At 41.2% G+C, this 22,979-nt stretch overlaps 1 protein-coding gene across 9 annotated transcripts in view; it reads left to right on the top strand.

Moving 5' to 3' along the window:
- Positions 1-3,451: 3,451 nt before the first annotated feature.
- ENTREP2 (endosomal transmembrane epsin interactor 2) overlaps positions 3,452-22,979 on the top strand; it is an 85,277-nt gene continuing 65,749 nt past the window's right edge. For 2 of the 9 annotated variants that reach the window (XM_064389153.1, XM_064389148.1), the window contains exon 1: positions 3,459-4,224. In XM_064389153.1, coding sequence (XP_064245223.1) covers positions 3,994-4,224 — 231 coding nt within the window. In that variant the 5' untranslated portion in view covers positions 3,459-3,993. Of the gene's footprint in view, positions 4,225-4,528; positions 4,600-22,979 lie in introns of those variants that run through there. The other 7 variants (XM_064389155.1, XM_064389151.1, XM_064389152.1 and 4 more) reach the window with 5 other exon arrangements.

The following is a 22,979-nucleotide window of genomic DNA, read 5'->3' as shown; positions in this document are numbered from 1 at the left end:
CATGCCCTCCTTTCTGTCCCTGCCCAGTACAACTTTTTGGAAGATAAACTTAAGGAAGATTGACTGTCAAGTGCAAGAAAATGTAAATTTCTTTTTAAATGTACTGAAATACCAGCTTCTGTTGCCTTTGGACTCAAATATCTTTACATGCTTAGAAGTTGGCATGTGAGAATAAGTTGCTCTTCAGTTCTGCCAATGATACAGACTTCATATTTAGGTAATTATATCCATAAACCAATTTCATTACCTCTGTAAAAATTGGATATATTGGGGATGGTTCCTGGTGAACTGAGATAAAGTATGTTGGAGTGCCTTACAAGTTATTTTTAGAACAGGGCAAAATGTAGCCATGGAAAAAGAGAATTAATTTTTTTATATATGTGCCAAGAAATTATTATATGCTTCAATTGAACTTATCCTGGATGTTGTGGTCTGGATACTTGATTCCCTTTGAGGAATCATCAGGGTGGACAAAGGAAGTGGAATTGCTACAGCTGGTGTTATAGGGATGCAACAACATCCAAATGGCTGAGAAATTTCTTATTAAATAATAGAATAATAAATATATTTTAAGTCAAGATATCGAGATGAATGGTGAAGGTTGGATATGGGAGGAGATATGTTTTGTGGGGGTTTCTCATTTTGTCTGTATGTGTAGATAAAGGTTGCAGTCTATTCTTCAGGACTGTTACCACATTTGACCAATTTCCACTACATCTTTAAGATGCATGTTGTGTGGGACAGCCTGGTTTGTTAATAAGTCCTTCAAGCTGCATACACAGAGAGGCTGCTTCAAATCATGAGCTCGTGTAAGGGATGCAGATCTGAGCCATGCTGGGTGTAAGTGGCAGTGGCAGGGCCCTTGGACATGCTTTCAGTGTCTGTACCCTGCAGGGCACCTTCGTAATGGCAAGAGAGGCTGTGCTCTAACTGTGGATTCACTTCTCTTTGCTCCTTTTCCAATTCTGTCATACTTGAAAATGCCATTTGCTTCATCTCAAATAACAGTTGAAGAGACAGATGCATGAAATTCACTGCAGTGCAAAGTGAGGTGGAATAAATATGAACTCCTATCCACTGACACAGTCCTGAGTATGAAGCTGCTTTCTGAAGTGCTGGGAGCCATTAAAGGCTGGCAGTTATGGTGAAAGTGGCATCATTATCATACTGGTTTCTGGGTTTGATGGGTTTTAACAGGCTAATAATAAGGTCTGATATGTAGTGCCTTTCTGGCTGCCTTTGGGAAACAAATTATTTGGTAAATTTAAAATTAGTAGTTTATAGTGTTCCCATATAAACACGGCTATTCCGAAGCTTTTGTGGCCACATTTCTGGAAGAAATTTCAGTACCACATCCCATTTGCATGCAGTGATCTGGCACTGAAAAATACCAATGGAGGTATACCAAAAAGGTCTCTTCAGCAAAATAACTTTAATTAGGGACAATACTACTTCCCAAATTGCTCTCAAATACTTCTCAAACAAATCCAGCAACTAAGACTCTTCAAAGAAAACTAAGAAGTGTATCCAGAGCTAATTCACATCTTGAACAGTATCTATCTACATCCGAATGTCCACAAATGTTGAAGCGACAAAAAGCAATTTAAAGTCCAGTGGATTCAAACTGGAAGCCAAAATAATATTTTTCTGGTAGCCGTAGTTGGCCATATTGGAAGCTGTGGAAGTATTGATTACCTGAGAGTTTACCCACATGTGACATTCATGGACAGCAGTGAGCATGTGGGTTTGCAGTGCCAGATCCTCCTCTGGGTTACCCACAAATGTGGATTATTAACTTTTTATTTTTACATACAAGTCAGAAAGTCCTTGGAAATGAAGGTAAATTGCTTTGTACGCAACACTTTCAATAGTATCAGCACAGGGAGTTAGTGAGATGTAAATTCACACCCCAGTGTAATGTGTCCTAATTTCTCCAAGCCCTAGGGTCGTCTTGTTCCTGAATGAGAGCACCCAGACAGAGGTTTAAATGCATTTATTAAGGTTTCTAATTGTCCTGCTGTTGAATAACCTAAAGCATTTCTGCCTTGATGGAGAATGAGCTACTTAATCATGGAGACTGCAGAGGTTCAGTTTGCATCTGGGCTTTGGTTTTGCTTCTTTTTGCTAGAATCTTTCACCTTATTTGGCAGAACATTGGAACACAGACTCTTCCTTGACTTTGAAAGGGGCATGTTGAAGTAATGTTTCCAATGTTGGACATCAAATAGTTCTACATAAATAAATACAAGTGGACGTTAGTTTTAGTGTGAACTGGTATAAACAAAAAGTCAGTGTGATCTATAACCATACATTCCCACCTGCCTTCATTTATCTGTCCTGCCTGGGCTTTCAGAAGGGAGGTAGCACACCTGTGCCAGCAGTGAATTTGGGAATATCAGTTGGGAATGTGTTATCAGGCCCAGTCTAACTATGTCATTGCAAGCTAACTCTTCTTTTGATTATGAGCAGTGTTAATGTAGTACAATTCTGCATTTGACTAAAAACTTTCAGCAAAACAGTTGTTTATTCAGTGTAGAGTTTTGTCAGGTGCTTTTGTCTGATTAAAATATGGGTTGCACATGTGCTGGAGCAGTATTTCAGCCATGGTGGGGTGACAGCAGCTGTTATCCTATGATGTTGTATGACACAGACAGTGAATTAAGCTGAAAGCAGCAAGCTTTTTTGTGTTCTTTTTACAGTAAGTGTTTTGTGTTCTTCTGTTTTATGAAAAGAGTTTTATATTTTATGAAAAGAGGGGACCTACTCTGACACTTTCCACTCAAGGCACACTTCCTCACTACTACGTCCCCAGGAAACTAATGCTAAGAAAAGTTCCTGAAATAAAAGAGCCTCAAATACAAAGTCTGAAGCCTGGTGTACATGTGATGTTTGGGTTGAGTTGTTTTGTTTTTTTATCACTGAATTACAGATATGTAGACTGCATGTACCAATTCTTGCATTAAAAAAAAATTACTATTTTAGCAGATTATGATGCTACAAACATGTGAATCTTGGCATAGTTTTACTGCCTAAACTCTCCTGCAGTATAGTGAGATGATTACCTGGGGTTTGGGTTCTGTTTGTGTGTTTTTCATGAGCAGGCCAAGCTGTTTACAGCTGATACCTAATTGCTGGGATTTCCCTTCTGCAGAAAAGTGGCTCCAGGTGCTGTGGGCAGCCCTGCCATGCTGGACCCCGTTGGCAGCAGCAGCAGGACTGGGAAGTTTTTACAATTAGAAGCCTCATATATTTCTGCTACTGGGGATGCTGCACCTGAGACTTGATTATGGTTTGCTGTGAGGGGGAAAAAACCCTAAAAAATAAACATTCAAGATGCCTTCTGCACAGACCTGAGAGCCAGCCCAGCCCTTGCTGCGCCGCTGGACGGGAGCGCACAGAGCAAGGGGGAGGCTGCCGGTGCCGCTGCCGCACAAAGCCCAGGTGGGAGCGGTTTTGCCCTGAGGCCCCGGCGGCAGGAGCGGGGCGGCTCGGGGCGCTGTCCGGCTGCAGGGCGGCCTCGGGCCGGGCCCCTCGCCCTGCTCGCACACGAGGCCGAGCCCGCAGCGCCGGCGGCCGCCGCTGCTCCGGCCGCTGCCTCCGCCCGCCATTGGCCGTGCACAGCCCTCCCCCGCTCCCCTCCCCTCCCGGAGCGGCAGGCGCCGGGCAGCGGGGCTCGGGCGCTCCGCGGCGGCGGCGGGAGCCGCGGCGGGGCTGGGGCGCTCCCGGCCAGCGGCGCCGGGGCTGGGCCGGAGCGGGGCCGCCCCCGCCTGAGGGTGAGCCGCGCCCGCGCGCCGCAGCCCCCCCGCCCCGCGCCTGCAGCGGGGACAGGAGGCGGCGGCGGCGGCTGCCCCTCGCCCGCCGTGCCCCGGCCGGGGCCGCGCGGGAGGCTGCGGGCGCAGGGCGGCTCCTCCTCCATGCGCCGCGGTGCCCGCAGCGCCCGGCTGCCCCGCGGAGCGCGGGGGCGGCGGGAGGCGGCGCGGGGCCGCGCGGAGGATGCCGGCGGGCGGCGGGGCCCCCGGCGGGGCGCGCTCCCTCAGCCCCACCGCGCTGTCCCGCAGCCTGTCCCGCCTGCGCGAGCAGCGCGCCCGCTCGCGGGCCATGCTGGCCCTGGGGGTCACGCAGATGGTGCTCGGCTGCCTCATCGTGGCCGTCAGCTTCGCCGCCCTGGCGCTCACCACCTCGGCCCGCGTCCGCCACTCCTGCCCCTTCTGGGCCGGCTTCTCGGTGAGTCGGGGGGCGCGGGCGGGGGCGGGCGGGACCGGCGCCTGAGGGCTGCGGCAGGTGGGACGCGGGCCCCGCGGGAGGCGGCAGGTGAGCGCCGCGATCCGCTCGGCTGCGGCGCTGCCCCGGCCCGGCGGCAGCGCGGCCGCACTTCCACCTCCCCCTTGCAAGGGCTGGCCAAGGCGGATGGGGTTTTGTCAGCGGGTGAAAGTTGGGATGACGAACGAGCCTCTGCGCTGGCTCAGCCGCCGGTGCCCGCTCCATCAGCGCTGACTTGGGCTCACCTTGAGACGCGGCCGGCGCTCAGGGTCTGGCACTGCTGCAGATTCGGCCACCAGCCGTGTGGTGACCGAACGGGACGAGCACAGTGGATTGAAGGTACGCGCACGGCATGGAGGAGAAAGGCCGTGGCTTTGGGGCACCCGAGAGCCCCGATGGTGCTGGGGCTCGCCCCGGGCTGGCTGCTGCCCTGAGGGAAAAGCTTGGTGTTCTGAGCGCAAGTTGGGATCCTTCTGATTCCTTTGTGATGTCCTTGGTCACTTTCCATTGTGTCCTGCTGGCACAGATTTAAAGCAAACAAACAAAAAAACAACCCAGAAAAAACAACAGAAGAGTTGCGAGTCTGGCTCAGGTGGTCTCATTTAGCGCTGATCATGAGTGGCTGCATCTGTGTGTGGGCACGGTGCACACATGGACACGTTGGGATAATCCTGCTTCATGAAAGTTTTTCTCATAAGCGGTGAAATGGGGCTTGACACTTATGAAGAATTAGGCATTTCTGAGGGCACTGGTAACAGGCTCTGTGTTATTGGTGAAGATTTGCTCCATTTAATTAAATGCATAACTGGTTTCAATTATGTCACTCCAGCTCTTTTAACGGACCAGAGAGTTTTCAGCTTGAAACGTGCTTGTTAGAAACCAGAACAATTAGATAAAATATTTTCAGTTATTTCCTTCTGAGCATGTGGTGGAAACGGTGTAATTTTTAAAAAATACTTAAACTATTTAATATGCTTTTTTTCTGAGCCCTTCGAAGCAGAAGGATTCAGTTCTGGATTAATTATTTAGATATCTTTCTTGATTTTGTTGTATTTTATTCTAGTCTTGAAAAGTAATATGAGTTTACACTAATAGCATTGATGTTGTAATAGTCATTCTATTGAATTTGACCTGCAAGATAATATGCAATTATTTGTTGTGATGAGGTGTGAATTTTAGGTTCAGAATCTGGCTGCTTACATATTAATGTGCTGCTAAACCAACACAGCTCAGTCAGCCTTTGTTTCTTACCTTGACAGAGTGAGCAGGAATATCTTAGCTGCTTGTGGATTCCAGTAAACACAACTTTTTCAATAGCACCTTTCCCCACCTCCTGTGTTCTGTGTGCAGAGACGCTTCTGGTGGTTATTGTTATGCTCCAAGACAGGCTTTCCTTACTGTGGATGCTTCCTGCTCTTCTCTCTGTTCAGTATATTTCACATAAAATGTGTTTCCCACGTAGATTTCATGCTAGTTGCTCACCAGAGACACCAAACCTGTGATTGCAGCCTGGGGTGGAAGGCTCAGGGAATTGCAGGACTGCTGACTTAAAGGCATTATTTTCCTGTGCTGTCAGAACGAGGCAGGTGTACCTTGTTTCCTAAACTAAGAGTTTATTTCTTGAAAAAATAATTCTACCTTATAAATGATCAGTCTGAGCATTAGAACAAACTTAGTTTCCTCCTATTATCCTTACCTCTAAGTCTAAAGAACTAAGAGAAAATAGAGCAGTTTTTGAAGCATGATGAGCCCTAAAGAACTTTTTGAACTTAGTTGATTACCCAGCCTTTTCTAAAAGCCCTTTGAGGTATTTAGTGGATTTACCAAATACTAAATATATATCATCACTCACAGCTGAAAAATGTTTCTGTGGAAGAGCAACAGTTTTAGCTTGCTTCTGTAAAATGCAGTTAAATAAATACAGGTGGGTTTAAGTGACACGAGAGAAAAAGAATGGAACTGTCCTTCCCCTCTTTATTTGGTGCCAAAATCAGTCATAGATATTCACTGCCTTCACACAACTTCCCCCTCACTTCTTGGAAGTAAATAACTGAATAATTTGATACTAAAGCAGAAATTCTGAATCTACTTTGTTGTGTGTTTATGTGTTATACTGTAGTTTTTAGTCATTAGAAATGCACATGCTAAAAGAGAGTAGTCTTGGCATTGATACTTCTCAGCAGTTTTTGACACCAATGACCTGTCAATATAAATGAAGGCTTCAGAAATTTGTTATGACTATTTCAAATGTTTCTGAAAATAATTCCCTGGTGTTTATAAGAGTCTAGCTGGTTGAAAAAAAAATTAAAAAATAGATCTGTAATCAAATGCAAGGAAACATTCTGATTTCTCACTTTCTTTTTGAAGTCAAATCAAGTGACCGTATTAGTGAGAGCTTATTTAAAGAACAAGGCACCATAATTTCCATGAAACTTTGAAGAGTTCAGAGCTTATTTAAGCATCATCCCATACCTTAAACAGTTTATCTTTCCTAGCATCATGTTAGGAAGGTACTTTTTATCTTTATATATTTTGTATTAAGACATTTTTAAGGTAATTAATCAGCGTCAGCCTCACAGTGAGCAGAAGGAAAGCAGGTACTGGTTAATTCTCTGCATAGGCAGCATTCTTTGGCAAGACCTTGCAATCTGTGTGCTGAAATGCTTGGCAGCTTGTTCCCATTGCAGCTTCCTGAGAAAATGGTGATTTCTTCTTCACATTCTCTCAATTGGGTAAAATAAAATATTTTTTCATGTAAGAGAAATGAACATAAGTGTCTTTGATCCTGTTAAGAACATCAAGAACAGAGTACTAGCCCCATTTTAATCATGGAAGGATAAGTCTCGAAATGAGGCTGTTCTGGTAGATCAGTGGAAATATAAGCAGTGACAAGGTTATTTATCTCTCCTGTAGGGCCACAGTTGCTTGAATATCAGAAAATATTTGTGCCCCCTTTGCCCTTTAGGATGTCAGTGTTGGGACAGCAGCAAACCACAGGCTGATGGAGCTGTGGTTGTGTGACTGCAAAAGCAAATCTTGCTTTGTGAAGTAATTTCTTCAAATTATTTAGAAGTTTGCAGGAAGATGTTTATCCTGCTACCCCCCCATCTTGATTTAAGAAAATTACCAGGCTTAGTCAGAGACCAGAGTTCTCTCTAGTACAGCAAAGTATTAATAAAATAGTAAAATAAATCATAAGATTACCCATGTTTCTAAAATTACTCTGGCACTAGGGTAATTGCTGTGTACTCTTCTATCTCATTTTTTATGTATGGTTACTTGGCAGTTGTTGTGTTCTTGTGTGGAAGTGTGTTGCTGGAAGATCTTGTGCTGCCTTCCTTTTTTATTAAGTTTCTTCTCAATTGTGCCTCTTTTCATCCATATCCCATGTTCAGAGCAGATCAATTCTTCTGGCTTAAAAGCATCTTTAATGTAGAATGTTTTCAATGATCATGAAATTCGTGCTTATTTGTGTTCCTTGAAAAAAGGAAACAGATATAAAGGGAGATTGTGAACTCAAACCCAACTTTTCTTTTATGGAAAATATGTTATATACTTGTCTACTTTGTTAACTGGGAAAGCTGAATGTAGGAGTCTTTTCTGTATTTTTTTGACATTGTACAAAATAGGTTTAAAAAACTCAGGTGGTGCTTAAAGGAGTTAACTTTTGAAAACTTCTACTTGCCTGTGACCCTGGCTGTTCCTCACATGCAGCAGGTTGTCCTGGCGTGTTCCTGTAAAAAGTCATTGTGGAAGTAAAGGGGATATGACAATAAAGATAATTTGTTACACACTTGCAAAAGAATTACATGAACTTTGATCCTTTAGGCATTATCTGTTACTGTGTATCACTGTATCCTTTATTAACTACCATCCCTGTTTTTTTTCTGACTTCTTTTTGGATTTCCTGACACCTCAGGCACCTCTTCCCTTTACAAGTTAGTCAGAGCTTTGAAGTGTGATCAGTCTGCGGAAGGAGGGCAGCTGTCTGGAGCTTTGTGTCTGAGGAAGCCTGCTAGGGATGTGTGTGGTGGTACAGTGTTGGTAAAAAAACCAGTCACCTGCGCAGGCTTGCTTCTCACCTTCACAAAATGCACAAGGATTGCAGTGTGTCTTGTCCAGGTGATGGATCATTATTAATTTTGTTACTGTTCTTGGGTTTACATCCTGACAATATTGTGTGGCAGACAAAAACCCCAGAAACATCCAACCAGAAAACCCATGAGGCTGTTAATAGATGCCAGTAAAACGTGTGCCGTTGGTGCACAAGAGGAGGTCACGCTCATCATAGAACAAAAGAGCTGAGAAGCCTCGGGTGCCTCCTCTGTGCTTTGTGGAGTCTGGTCAGGCAGGGCTCTGGAGCAGGGCATTCATGGGTGAAAGGGATGTTTCCATTTCCTGATGGAATGGTAGCAGATCAGCTGGACAGAGGAGCTGTTGGAAAGATGGCAGCATTCCTTTGTAATTCTTTGAACCATGCCTAGTAAAATAACTGTTTGTAACTTCTGAGCATCTGGGGCTAAGTACAACCTTGAGATTTTTTTTTTGTCTCCTAGACAGCGCACTAGAGAATAGCAGACTCGTGGTAGGTAACATCATTTGTTTCATGAGGCACATCAGCTTTTATTGCTTCTGAGTATGTTCTGTTGCCTTAGCCTTAGGAGCAATTTAATTTAAAAACTTCCTGTGTTACAGGAAGGAGTAGTGGAAGAAAGCAAAGATAATTATGATAAGGAGCAGGAGGTGTCCAGCCTGTAGGGAAAAAATAGCATCATTTTTATTAATCCCATATTATTATAAGTGACCTGTATTCTGAAGTCTTTATTTTTCTGTAGGCAGCCAGACAGCAGAATAAAAATGTTATTTTATTAATTTGAGTAAGTTTCTTACTGTTGTCAGCATACAGTATTTAGTTAGTTTGTTGTGGGTTTGTTTTTGGTTTTGTCTGTAGCAGAAAGACAGGTGCATGTCTGAGTCTCTTTAGGAATAAAATATTTTTCCTGGAAGCTGGTTGTCCTTTCCAGCCATATTTTTTTTTATGCTGGAAATGTAGGAGCATTTGGTGTAAAAGACAGAAAATACTGCCCAGGAACTTATGAGAACTAGCTCTGATGTACAGGTTAAGTCTACTGAGAAACTTGGACAGAGCAAAGTACCTTGGTGGAAATGGGAATTTCTAAGGTAAATAATGTGTTATTTGCAGCTGCTGAACTTACTACACCTTCATTTTAGTTTTATGTTGTGACTTACTAAAGGAATGAGTTGTGAATTATCATGTTTAATTAGCTATTCTTTCACAATTCATTTTTCTGCTCACTCCTGTGCCTTTTGGGATCCAAGGGCAGAACAGATAATGGGACCGTGTGAGGTGTGAACTGCCTGGAAATATGTAACTAACAGGAGTATAACTATTTCAGTGGTGTATTTAGAGAAAGCTACTCTTCTAGAAGCAGGTGGTGTGGTCATTACCTCATCTCTTTGGGAGCAACCACATTGCTTTAAAGGAGTGTTATGCAAATGTGACAAAACCAGGGAATTTATAATTGAGGAATATTTGTACATTCAGAGCAGCCTAGCTTACGTGCAGACAACATTTTAGAATCAAAATGCCCTAAAGCTTAGTCTTCCATCTTTGGCAAAGTCACAGAATCGCTGTGTCTACCCCATAAACAGAGGGTTTACAATCTGTTTGTAAGGACACTGTGTTGATAATTCCTTCAAAAACTCTTGCTTGTGCTGTTTGAAACTTCACTCCTGTCCCCAGTATATTTTGCCATTGTTATTTTTGGTGGTCTGTGGTGTGTCCATATCAGTGTTGTAGTTCTGGTCGTGTGTGTGCTCCCACTCACTGTTCTGCACACCAGGGATTGTTCTCAGAGCAACAGACCCAGCTCCTGGGGGGCGAAATGGAGCCAGAGGATGAGCTGGAGGAACACAGTGAATGCAGTCTGACTGCTGGCAGGAGTGAGTCTGTGGCCAGACTGTCAGAACAGTCACTCCTCCACTGAGTGCTTGGGTGGGTGCTCTCACCACTGAGCTCTTGGCGTGGGATTCTTTTGCAAACAGATCTGCTCGTGTTCCCTTTGGTAATTCAGGTAAAACCTGTGAGGCCAATCTGAAAGCTCCTGTGCTGTGCAGAGGATGTGAGCTCCCTACAAGTGACTAGAAATGCTTTGTGCTGGGCAGAATTCTCCTCCATCCTGGTTACATCTACGTTGGTAGTTTGATGCAGGTCTGCAGATTAAAATAGCCAGTTCTGAGGAGCAGATGCCAGTGCTTGGTGTGTTACTTTTAAGGGCCTTGAGTAGGTGGAGTACTTTTGAGCTAATTTGCAGTAAATGAGAATTACTTACTTGAATTACTGCTGCATCACTTATATTGTGACATTGTTTTCCATTAGATTGTGGTTAAAAAAATGGAATAATTTCACAATTTTCTAAAAAGTTTATTATTTGGTTTTCTTATTGTTTTTTTTTGTTTTATTATTTTCATATTCTGATAAAAAATGAGAAAATGTTAACACTTTGAAGAATATGTATATTTTGCTTAAAGGAGGTAAACTGAATTTAACACTTGGATTTTTGATCTTTATAACAGCTTGATTTAAACATGGGTAGTTGAAACAGCAGCACAATATTAAACTTTTGGGTCTAATTTACAAGGTAGGAGTTGCTCTACTTTGCAAACTCACTTTCAGCTTTGAATATGAACTTTCCTTCTTTCTAAAAGCCATCATAATGAGTAACTTCTGTTCTGCAAAACCAGCAAATAATGTCCTCACTGATAACTATGCAGGTTTGTTATTTCTGTCACTTACAGAGTCAATCTCAGCAGAATTATTTTCATGTGTGGGGTATAATGTACTTAAGAGATTTTTTTTTGCTACTGTTTTAGCAGAAAAGAGCATAGCTTAATCTGAAGATTTTAGATAAGCCTTCAGTGCCAGAGAGAGAAAAACAGGTGATTTTAAACTGAACACACTTAATCCAGAGGCACTGAGAGATAATAAACATGTAGCTTTATGCTGTCACTTTTGTATTCACTCTCTTCAGGGGAAAAAAACTCTTTTCATCTGTGTGAAAAATTGTGTTTGCAGCTATTGTTCAGATTTGTGACAGATTTTTTCACTGCTAAAGAAATTAAGATTACTCTCTAGTTAAAAACAACCAAAAAACACCAAACCAGCATTGAGCACTCAACCTAAAGAGCCAAGGGACAACATGATTTATCAATAATAAACACAAGTCATTATCTCTCTCTTCTGCATTCTAGTGAGCGTGGCTCTATCAGAGCAGTTAAACTCAATGGTTTCCCTTTGTTAGAGCTGTGAAAGCATTTGTTGACTAATGCTACTAAAATAAGAGGTTTTCAAGTTCTGACTCTGTAAACACTGATCAAGAGCTTTGATGGTGCTGTGAACATGTGTGACACTGCTGTGTCATTCTGGAAATAACTTGGGTAGAAAGTGGTTTTGGCATATCTTGAAATTAGCTGTAGTTCAAACAAATTTTATCTTTCCCGAGGCTTAAATACAAAACCTTTTGAAAACTTGTGAAATATACGGCTAAAAAAAATTACACTCTCCAGTGCAAAGGCTGCTGTGCTGTGTTTGTGGAGATGTGAAGGGAGCTCAGTGTGTTTTATGTGGCTCAGGTCATCCAGAGTGTCAAACTCTAGACTTGACCCTTTACATGTTCCCTCCTGAACAGAAATTTTCTGGGGGTGTGTAGGACCACTTACACATTCTTGTGGCAAGTTTCAGTTTTTATGTTCATGAGCTGAAAATAAAAAATGCATTTAGGAAACTCGGAATGAAAGTGTGGGATCTTTAGATGAAGAACAGATGAGTTTCCTCTTGCTTGCCTATACAGACATGATTTGTATCTGGAAGGTTATTGTGTTTATTGCAAATGAGAACAAACCAAATGGATGCTGTTGTAGTCCTTTCTGCCTTGAAAATTGCTTTCCAAAAAGCAATGTTAATTCAAGAAGTGCTAGATTTGAATTTTCATTTTGCAGTGGTTTTAAACATAATAGAGTTTCATGTGAAATAAATTTTCATTACACGTAAAGAGTAAAAGGAAGCATCAAAAAAGAATATTTCTGAGTTTGCAGCAAATACTTGGTTATAAAGGATACTTGAAAAATGTTGACTTAGGGAGTGGAGATCTATTTAGATACATCAGAGTATTATGAATAATTTTTATATTCAGAGTAAAACCAGAACAGGGCAAGCCATAAAACACCACTGGAGAGGGGGGGGGGAGTTGGGGAAGGAAGGAAAATACATGTAGGATAATGGCTCATGCCCTGGAGACACATTACCCTTGGTCTGTAATTGCAGGGCTCCCTTCCAGCTGCACCCCTTGATTCCTCTGATGCATCTCTGCCCCTCCTAGCACAGAACCTGCTTCATGGAACCAGGAGAAGAGTGAGGGAGGACAGATGGGGGGGCAGGTGCACTTTGTCTGCCTGACAACGCTGCACACTTTGGGAAGGGTGTTAACAACTTGTCCACCTTGCCTTCTATGCACAAAGCAGCATTGGGTGTCCTTTCAGAAGGACAGAAGTAATGTTATGGTAGGTAGGAGTCAGATTTAATGTAGACACTTAAGTCCTCAACATAACCAATTCTTCACGTTTGTTCTGGTACAAGATGAGAGTTCCCAACAGGAAACTCCTGTCCTGTTTATTCTTGTGTGTTGTATATTGGTCTGGGCCTGAGGAATTTATAATAATCTAGAACTTCATCTTTTCCTCCCTTAAAATTTTTTCTTCATTCCTTCTGAAGTTTGGAATAAAGCTTCACAGTCAGACCATACTTTGAGATCCTGTGAAATATCACTACAGTAAGTAGTAACTAGGAACAATACTAAAACATTGCTGTTTTTGAAGCTCATGTTAATTCAATAAATATTTTCTTTCCTACCTAAGTAGTTTAAATCTTCAATGCAGCTTTTCCTTTGAGCTTTTCAAATACTTACACTGTGGCTTGACAGACTCATTTCTCTTGGTATGTAATATTTGCCTTTTGAGTGGAGAAGAACCTTTACTGTAAAAGCAATAATGACAGTACAAACAATAAAGCGTTGCACAGATAATGAGGATAACCAATAGCACACCAATATCTGGTGTCTGCCAGAGACCATGTGCTCATCTTCCTTCACTGACCTTCTGTTGTGGTTTAACATAGCTTGGTTTTTAGCTAAAGAGAAGTTAGCTAAGGAAGTGATTCCCTGAAAGGAGATGGCAGCTTCCTTTGGACCTCACTTCTGGAACTGATGGATTTTCTCTTCCTGTGAGCCAAGTGTCTGATGAAAGATCAAATGTCAAACCAGCTGTTAGGAAAAGTGGTCCCCAGGAACAGGACCTGTCAGTTTAGGTGAGGCTTGTCTGAAGAGTTCAGTCATGCCCATCAGTGGTTTGTGAACCTAAAGTAACGGGCAGGAACAGAAAGAAGCAGAACCATTTTCTACTTCTGACCTTGCACCTTCCCCTGCAGCAATGCCCTTTTTGCCTGTGGGACTAGAATTCACCACTGGGCAAATTGTAATGTCCTTCCACTTGATAGTTCCTTCTCATGTCCTGACAGTTTAAAAACTTGCTTTCCAGTATGAATTGTTTGGGGTTAGCTTGAGGTTTTGCCTCAATCAGCTGTTCTGGTTCCTAACTACAGAAGTAATTATCTTGTTAATTAACCTATTTTGAAAAATTAGAGAAGAAACAGTGGGGGGAAAGGAGTCAATTTGAAAGTTACAGTTACTTTTCAATCTTGACTATTTTGGCAACAAGCAATTTTATTTTTATTTTTGGAGATTGGTTATTTTGGAATTCTGAAGATTTCTTCCCTTTATCAGTGTCTGATTTGATTTGTATGACATCAATGAAACAAGATAGGTCTGTGACAAATTTTACCTGTGGAAAAGTAATTCTATATGCACTAACATTTAGAGCTCCTGGAAAATAAAAATCAATTAGATTTTTTTTTTTTGCTATAGTTAGTTATATCATATTTAGGAACTATATGGGAGTCCCTAAACAATATATTTCCTTGGATCTGCTGTATTTGACTTAATTGAGAAAAAAGACTCTGATGCCAAATTGAATGCTCTAGTAATGAGCTGTAGCTCAAATTCTTGAAAACTACATCATGTAGAAATCAGAGCAATGTTTTAAACAATATTTCCTTGATTCAGAAAGGTCTAAAAATACTTCTGATGTCTTCTGTCTGTTAACCATATAACATCATAAATGTTAGACCTCCTTTTGACCTCCTTTGCCTCCAGCCCAAGTGCCTCAGGAATCAGTGTTTCAGACAGTTTAGCTGTTACTGATGTAATTCTTGTGTACAGTTCAAGAAGGTAAATGAGACCAATGTTAGGAGCAGCTTTTCTGCAGCTTGTTTTGGGTAAAACATGGCAGAATGCAGCACTGAAGCTGTGATCTGTTTCAGCCAGTTGCCAGAAGTTCCACCTGTAAGGAAGGAGAGCAGGGGAAGGTGTCAGGGTGCCCAGCCTCACCTGCCAGCCAGGCGTGTCCCTGCTCCCCTGGGACCCTGCAGGAGCAGCAGGGATGGGCTCTGTGGGGGTTACAGCAAATCCTGCCTCGCTGGCACTCACAGCAAAGCTGGGCGGTGAAGCTCTGACTTACAGCTCAGGCCACAGGACATGCCAAAGGTGAATGGGATGTGGAGAGCTTATACTTAAAAATAATGTCAGGCTTTGAGAAGTGCTCTGTTTTCTGAAAGCAGAAAATTCAACAGTCAGTGTAATTATATTTATTTGAAGCCCACGAGAAGCCTGTGGATTAACAATAATGCAAAGTGATTACATTAATCAGTAGACTCTGGTGGAAATGAGAGGTTTAATGGTATAAATACATATAATAATCCTTTGGATGAAGTAAAAATACTTTCTGGGGAGTTCATCCTGAAGAAGATGAAAAATTGTAATTTTACAAAGAGATCTGGAGAAAAGGGTTCCTTTCTTTTCCAATTAAATTGCCAGTGAATAGCTTGAGAAAGAAAAGGTAGGCTTGTTTATTAAAAAAGGTAGTTTCTCTAGCATGGAAAAAGATACCTCGTATAGTTATTTTAGTTAATAAAGTTGTAGTTGGATGGAGTGTGGTTTACTGGATTTCTCAGAAGCAGGCACTGACTTCAGTGTAAGGCAATAAAATGTATGAAAAATCAAAGTACTTGGTAAAGAATACCTTGGTCCTTTAAATGGGAGAAATGTTTCCTTCCCCAGTTGCCATTTGAAATGCCTGAGGAGTGGGAAGATGAGAATAAGCAAATAGTGTGTTCTCAGACAAGATTCACACCTCCTCAATCCTCAAAGAACTTTCTTAAGAAATGTGCTATCTGTTCCCTCTGTGTTTCCACATCTGACAAGTGATGATCTGTTACTTTAGGAAGCTCTAAATATGCCCTACCATTGGATAACAAGGTTGTACAAACACGCTGAGGGAACTCTAATAAACATTATAGTGATGAATAGTCCTTGCCCCTCTTTGCCTCAGAAATTAAAACTTTTCTAGCTTAACCTACCCATGTTTTTAAAAAGTAACTCCAGCATGTTGCAGGGACAATGAATTCAGCCATTTCACTGACCCAGTGGTCTGTAGCAAGGCTTTAAGGAATGTGCCCGCAGATAATGCAAGGAATATTTCCTAGAAATCTAGGATTGGAATATAGCATTAGTTGAGATATAGATTCACAGTTTATAATCCTGTGGAATAGCAAATATATAGAAATAACCCTCTTAAATATAAATGGAAATTCTGCACAGATATTTACTTTTTGTTCCTGCTTTGGTTTGGTTTTTTGTTAATTTGTTTGGAGCTTTTTTTGCTTAGTGAGGAGTTTTTTTTGTCTGGTTTGTTTGTTGGTTTTTTTTTTTGTTGCTGGGATTTTATGTTTTGTTGTTAGAGTTGCTTTTTCTTTTTTTAATATATATTGTGGGGATTTCATAATATGGTGTTGGAACAAACTAGAACAGGGTAAGCTGACAGCTGATCTTTCAAGGATGTACTGCCTGTAGGGGTTTGTTTCTTGGTTTGTTTTCCTACACAATGGAGGTCAATTATTCAGAAGGAAAAAAAAAAAAAGTGGAGCCAGAAAATTCTTTTGCTTGATGAGGTAATAATACCACAGTTTTGGCAGCAACCTTTCTGTCTGTGGAGGTGAGGGTCTCCAGTTCCTGTTCTGAGCAGCTGGGAGCTGTGTCCTGTGCTGTTGTCAGGTTGCCTTGGCTCCCAGCTCCCAGTGACCTTGTGCTTGAACGCAGCCACCCAGGGTCCCTGCCCTCAGTAAATTAAACTCCTCCTGCCTTTCTGTCGTGCATTTACCTTAGGGAAACAACCAAAACTAAACCCACAAACAAACCCCCTAAACCAGTAAGCATTCAATTTGTAATTGATCTTCGTAATGTTCCTCCTGGTTGACTTGTATGAGGAAGGGAAGAAACATCACAGTCATGAATTTAGTGCTTATGGAAAGTTAGTGTATGATGGAAAGGACAGGATTATTTAGTGGTCAAAATTGTCTCCTATGGTAGAATTATCTCCTCCTGCACCAACACAGTTAAAAGGCTGACTTCCAAACAGCAAATCTTTGCTAAGGGTGTGAAAGTCATGTCCTAAATAAAAATGGAATCAAGCTTGAGAAAAAGCACTGTGGAGATGATGCTTGTGATAAGGAAGATATTTGGAGTCTTCTCCAAGTTTGTTCAATAGTATAATGGTGCTGCCTGGGCTGGCTAGGCTGCTTAAGAGTAAGTGCAGGTTTGGGTTTGAAAGCTGCAAATCCCAAGTGTGATCAGTGATGAAAGAATTGGGAAAAGACTGCTACTATAATCTCACAGAAACTGCCAGAAACTCAAAAGATATTTTTGTAACAGTGATCACATACAAAACAACATTATCTTCATAGGCTGTAATTAACTGCCAGGAAAGTGACCATCCTCTCTGACAGTTTCTTCCATTTGCCTCCACTGACACACAGAAGCAGAATATCCTTCTGATTTTTATCAAGAAATTTATTTGACAAAAATAAAAATTCACTCATCAAAATGTAGGCATATAACAAAAACTTATCTACATTGTAGCAAAACAATAAAAACTTAGCTGTGTTGTAGCAAAAGGAGGTTGAAGCAAATTAACAGGGCAAGCAAAGATGACATGGACTCTAAAACAGCACCAAAGGCTGATTGGGTTTCTCTGTGTATCATTGCATGGACACAAGCTGTACTGCACTTCATAGCCTCAGATGGCAGGACTTGACTTTTGAGTTTCACTGGTGTCAGACTGCATTTTGAGTGTGGGTTTTTCCTCCTCCCTTTTTCCTTTTTTTTTTTCCTTTTCCTGCAGCCTGTGGCCTGCATGAATTTAATACCCGATGGTGTGTAACTAACTGGGCAGCAGCAGTAGCTTAGCAACATCAGCTAGTGCTGATGAGCAGCTAGAGCCAAAGAACAGTGTTGGCTTTCATCATTGTAAAATGCCAGCTGGTTCTTTAATAGTCTTTCTATATTTAGAGATTAATTGATAATTGTGTTTTAACTTGTAGGCCTAGGCTGGATTTCACCATTAAATTGTTTGATAAAGAATTTGGGAGTCTCAGAAGTTCTAACTGTAGGCACTGACAGAAGATTTAGGAAGGGTAATAACTAAATCCCCGAGTGAGATACTTGGTGATGGAGAGTACACAGAAACCTTCCTTGCTTCCAATTCACTGTACGTGCACGAGCAAAGCTGTCTAAATGTACCAAAGGAGTGGTAAACTGCATTCTCTGAGAATTATGATGTTCTCTAAATAAATAACAATGTCCAATAAATATATGCACATTTTTATATAAGTAAATTAGAAAATAAATTAGTATTACAAACACATTATGGTTCTGTGCTTATATGTATGCACACACTAAAATAAAACATCAAGAATGTATTTTTTTACAGAAATCATAAAATTATAGAAATGTGCACCTGGCATGGGTCTCAACAGCTCATCTATTCTATTTTCAGTGTGAGATCCATCTATAAACAGCAGCATCTCCAGCTGGAGTGTTTGTTTAGATGTTCCTGAAGTAAGGTAATAAAGGAATCTGTGTAACCTTGATTACATCTTCCAGCACTTAACTACTCCTGTGCTGGTATGAATCTCCTACATTAACTCTATATATCCTAATATGGAATGTGAACTTTTTCTGGAAGTTAAGCTTCTGATATTTTTGGATGCATATATGGTGGACACAAGGGCAAATGTTGCTATTCATTTGTTGAGGATTTTTAGTCTACCAGAAAATGCCACTGTTCTTTAGCCTGGGTAAACTATGCAGAACTTTCCAACTTCACTTATAAGTAGTTTTCCAAATCTCTTTGCATCTTTATTTCTGACCTAGGTTCTGTACAGTGGTTGGGTATATTTAATGAAATGTGGGCAAGCTGGGCAGAGCATTCTTGCTGAGAATCTTCACCAGTGCTTATTGCAGCAGGATGGATACTGTGCAATCTGTATGGATTACACTCCTGCTAATTTGTTCCCAGATGCTGTCTGTGTCCCTGTGTTCCTCTGTCACTTTCTTGTTTATATTTCAATTCCTGGCTAAACTAATCCTCAAGTCCTTTTCTGCAGTTTTTCCATTTTCTGACAGTTAGGGCCCTTTATGTGCTCAAGTATTAATACCTTACTTGAGTTTACTTTTGAGCCGTTTTAGAGCATCCTCATCTGCAAACATCTTTTAATTTCCTGTTTGAAATACTTATTTTTCATATTTCAAGGTCCTTAGGTTGGTTGTGGTAGCAGCATGTCTCCCAGCTTGAGGTGGGGTGTGGATGGTTATCTCAGTGAGTCTGCACAGAACTGTGTGGGTTCAGATGTGCACTTTCAGAATGAGTTCTGCACACTGGGCTTTGATTCATCTTCTGGAGCTCTCTGAGCGTGCAGACTGGGTAGCACTAAACTGCAAAGTGTGCTTCCACAGCATCTCTGATGCTGTCTGGCTCTGGATGGGCATTTAAATCCCTGGGCTCAGACTAGAGCTAGATCTTGTTTCTAAAGGCTCAACAAAACAACCAAAATACACCTCAGCTAACAACAAAAACCCAACAAAACCCCCACATCCTACCGCAAAAAAACTGAAACGAAATGAAACAAGCAAACAAAACCACAAACAAACCAACCCCCATAACCACCCAACCAAAACAAACCCTGCCGAAGCAGAACCGTGGATGGTGTGGATGTCAGCTTCCCAGCAGCAGCTGTTCCCTCAGCAGCTCAGCTCCTGTTGGCCTGCACTGCCTGTGGGTGTCACACGTTGTTCCAAACACCCCGTTGGGGTGAGCTGCACTCGCTGCCTGTGCTGATCCCACATCAGGAGCTTTTTGAGGGGTGGAATCTCTCGGGTGACAGCTGGAGATTTGGGTGGGTTTGGTGCCGCTCTGTGATGCTGTGTGTTTCATTAGGCCTTGCCTAGCTGAAGGATTCAAATTCATCTCAGGTTTTTTAATGAACTGTGATTTGTATTCATACCCTGGAACTTTTAAAAGTATTGAATAACTAGTCATAACTACATTTTTTTTAAAAAAACCCCCAGAAGATATTTTGTATGAAGAAGACTGGAGAATTTTTCAAGGGAGGAGCCTTCCTGATACCCAGTGGACAAGTCTGGTGGCTTTGTGTTGCTAGAAGCAGCTTGGCATGTTTCTCCTTGGCTTCAGCACTTCTATCTTTCTGGTTTAGTTCCTATATGATCCTTTTGCCACACTGGAATAATCTGACAGTCTCTGGTTCATTAGAACTTCTTTTGGTAGTAGGTGTAATAGCTGTCATTGAAATGATTTTTTAATAAGTATGTAGGATGTTTCATGTTTGTAAATCTGCCAGTTATTAACACTTGCACGTGTTTTCTGGTTCCATTCTCTCTCTTATTGTTCCTAAGAGGAATTACTGTACAAATACTTGCAGAAAATCACTTTCTGTTGTGTTTATATAACACTGCTAAAAGGATTTAGAAATTGAAAGCCAGCACTATGTAACTCAAGTCATGTTTGACTCGAGCTGTAGCAGAAGATTACTTTGAATATTTAATAGTTTTCTAGTTAAAAGTCTTATGCTTTGATTTTAAAGGTATTTGGTGTGCAACAGAGAACAAATTATAGCCTTTTACTGACAGGTAAGTGGTATTGTAAAATCATAAATGTATATAGTTTGTCATTTTCAGGAGAAGGGAAAATGAAGATTCAAATTTTCAGAGTAGTTTAGAAGTATTAATTACTGTGATTTTCTTTCAGTGTTGAATTTTATTTACTTCATCTGCTTTGAAAATTCTAGGCTAGAACTGTATTCCAGCTAATATCAAGGTTTGATATGTTAGTGATTTCTTTGCATGTATAAGGTGGAGATGGATTTTATAGCTTAAAAATGACAATCCATAACAGCATACAGAAAGATAGTTTACTGCCTCCTGGTAGAATCACTAAATGCACAATAAAAAGCATGGGTTTAGTTTCCAAATATTGACAGTGAGTTCTAGGAAAGCACTGTGGTGTCCTGCACAGACTGACACACTAAAATGCTCAGTATGAAAGCTTACCTAGAGCTCAGGATTTCTTTACTGTTGAAAGCACATCCTGCAGACTGCAAAGAAGTAAGAAAAGGTGAGAAATTAGGGGAAAAAATATAATTGAGAGGTTGTATATTTTAAGAAAATAAAATGGTGCAAGTGACTTATTTGAGAAAGCTTCTCTTGCTGATCACCTCTCTTGGAGATCTTGAGGCAGAAAAAGATTGGGTTTCTTTGGCTTACCCAAGATGTAAATCAATTTGAAGGAGCTTTTCAGACCACATTTGTGTTACTGCTACTTACAGAATTGGTTGATGGATTAGAAAGTATTTCAGAATGTGGCAAACTGCTTTTTCTTTGAGTATTTTGAAACCAGCACCCTTACATTTTTGTGTCCCTGGGTTACAATTCCTAAATAAGTAGTTTATTGCCAATTTCAAAATTGTACACATGATTTTAGTAAATTTTTTTTGAGTACTCATAACCTTACTGTCAGGAAGGGAAACCAGAACTTCAGTGAATACAAGAGTAACTGTGATATGGGAACAGAGGACAAGATCCTAGTTTTTAACTCTCTTATATTTTAGGAAGATATTTTAAATAAATTAATGACTTTTTATATGAGTTTGCTATCAGCAGAATAGCAAGAATCATGGATTCACAACTTGGAGCACAATGTATATAGTGGAATTATAGAGTGGCCTATAGGAAGGGACCCTAAAGCTCATCTCATTCCACCCCTGCCATGGGCAGGGGCACCTCCCACTGCCCCAGGCTGCTCCAAGCCCTGTCCAGCCTGGCCTTGGACATTCCCAGGGATCCAGGGGCAGCCACAGCTGCTCTGGGCACCCTGTGCAAGGACCCCACCACCCTCACAGGGAGCAGTTTCCACTTAACACCTAACTGAAGCTTGCTCTTTGTCAGGAATTTAATTTTTATATGGTGTCTGTAGTTAGTGGAAGGTCCAAAAGCATCCTAAAAATTTTAAAAATGGCTTATTATCTTTGAATGTGCAGTGGCTCAGCATTTTGATGTGTGAAATAGAGGTGCAGAATGCCCTTTATTGTATCTAATAATAACCTGAGTAACAAACTGTGTTCACTTCTATCATATTTTGAGGTATAGCAAGGGGTTATTTCTGTGTTTTAAGAGCAGTAATGCAGTGATTTTTTTTTTTTCCTCTGGTGAGCCAATAAAATAAGATGTTAATTGGGCAGGCAGCAGTGTAATGTTTCACTGAGCATGGTGTGCAGAACTGCTGGAGCAGGAATGAGAGTTTGGAGTCTGCATCATTTGGCATCAATTACTCCTCTGTGAATTGTGCATTTGTCATGCAGCATCTCTGCTGCTTCTCCATAGTTTCACTGATCCTTCAGGCATTTTCAGAAGTTTACAGAGTGTATCTGCAAAAGACACAGCTTATGTTGAATACTAAACTTTAAAGGGGATAAATGATCGGCTGCAACACAGAACATTTTTAATTTTGCTATTATATTTTTATATCTCAAGTGGTTTATTTATTTTTTGGCTGCTTGCTGGAAAAAAAAGAATACACTTGTTTGCACTTCCATTAATAGTTACAGTATTGCTTTTAGTTTTAATGATGTTTTTAAATTTGATTTTCATTACATTTTCCTGACTTTACTACTGCCTTCTGACAGTTTTCTGACTTCACTTCTCTGGCCCTTTCTTTTTCATTTCCCATTTCCCCAGTGCCTGCCTGCTGCAGAGCTCCCTGTTGAGCAGTTATCTGCTTTTACTCTTCGTGTGTGAATTTAAAATCAAACAAAAAACTACCAAAACAAAACCAAACCCCACTGGGAACTGACAGTGCTCTCTACCTCCTGTTTTGATAATCCACTTGATGCTGCTACTGATTTCCATGTCTCAAGATGGGAAGTAGGATAGGAAGTCTAGAGGGAAGAGGCAGGACAGATTTTGTCTTTTTCCCCGCTTTTTATCAACAGCAGTAACAATTTTGCTGCCCCTCCTGTAGTTTTTTTGTGCTCTAACACAACTGATCTGCAAAATGATCAATAATATTTCTTGGTAATGTTTCTTGTGAAGCTGTACTGGAATTCAGGAACAAGTTGGGTTTGAGGTCTTACAATAAAGGCTGAAAAAATGAAGGATGCTTCCCTGTGTCTTTCACTCGTT

Source organism: Passer domesticus, chromosome 14, assembly GCF_036417665.1.
Source record: "Passer domesticus isolate bPasDom1 chromosome 14, bPasDom1.hap1, whole genome shotgun sequence".
Taxonomy (NCBI): domain Eukaryota; kingdom Metazoa; phylum Chordata; class Aves; order Passeriformes; family Passeridae; genus Passer; species Passer domesticus.
The sequence above is the reverse complement of the archived record's forward strand: the minus strand, read 5'-3'. Positions and strand labels throughout refer to the sequence as shown.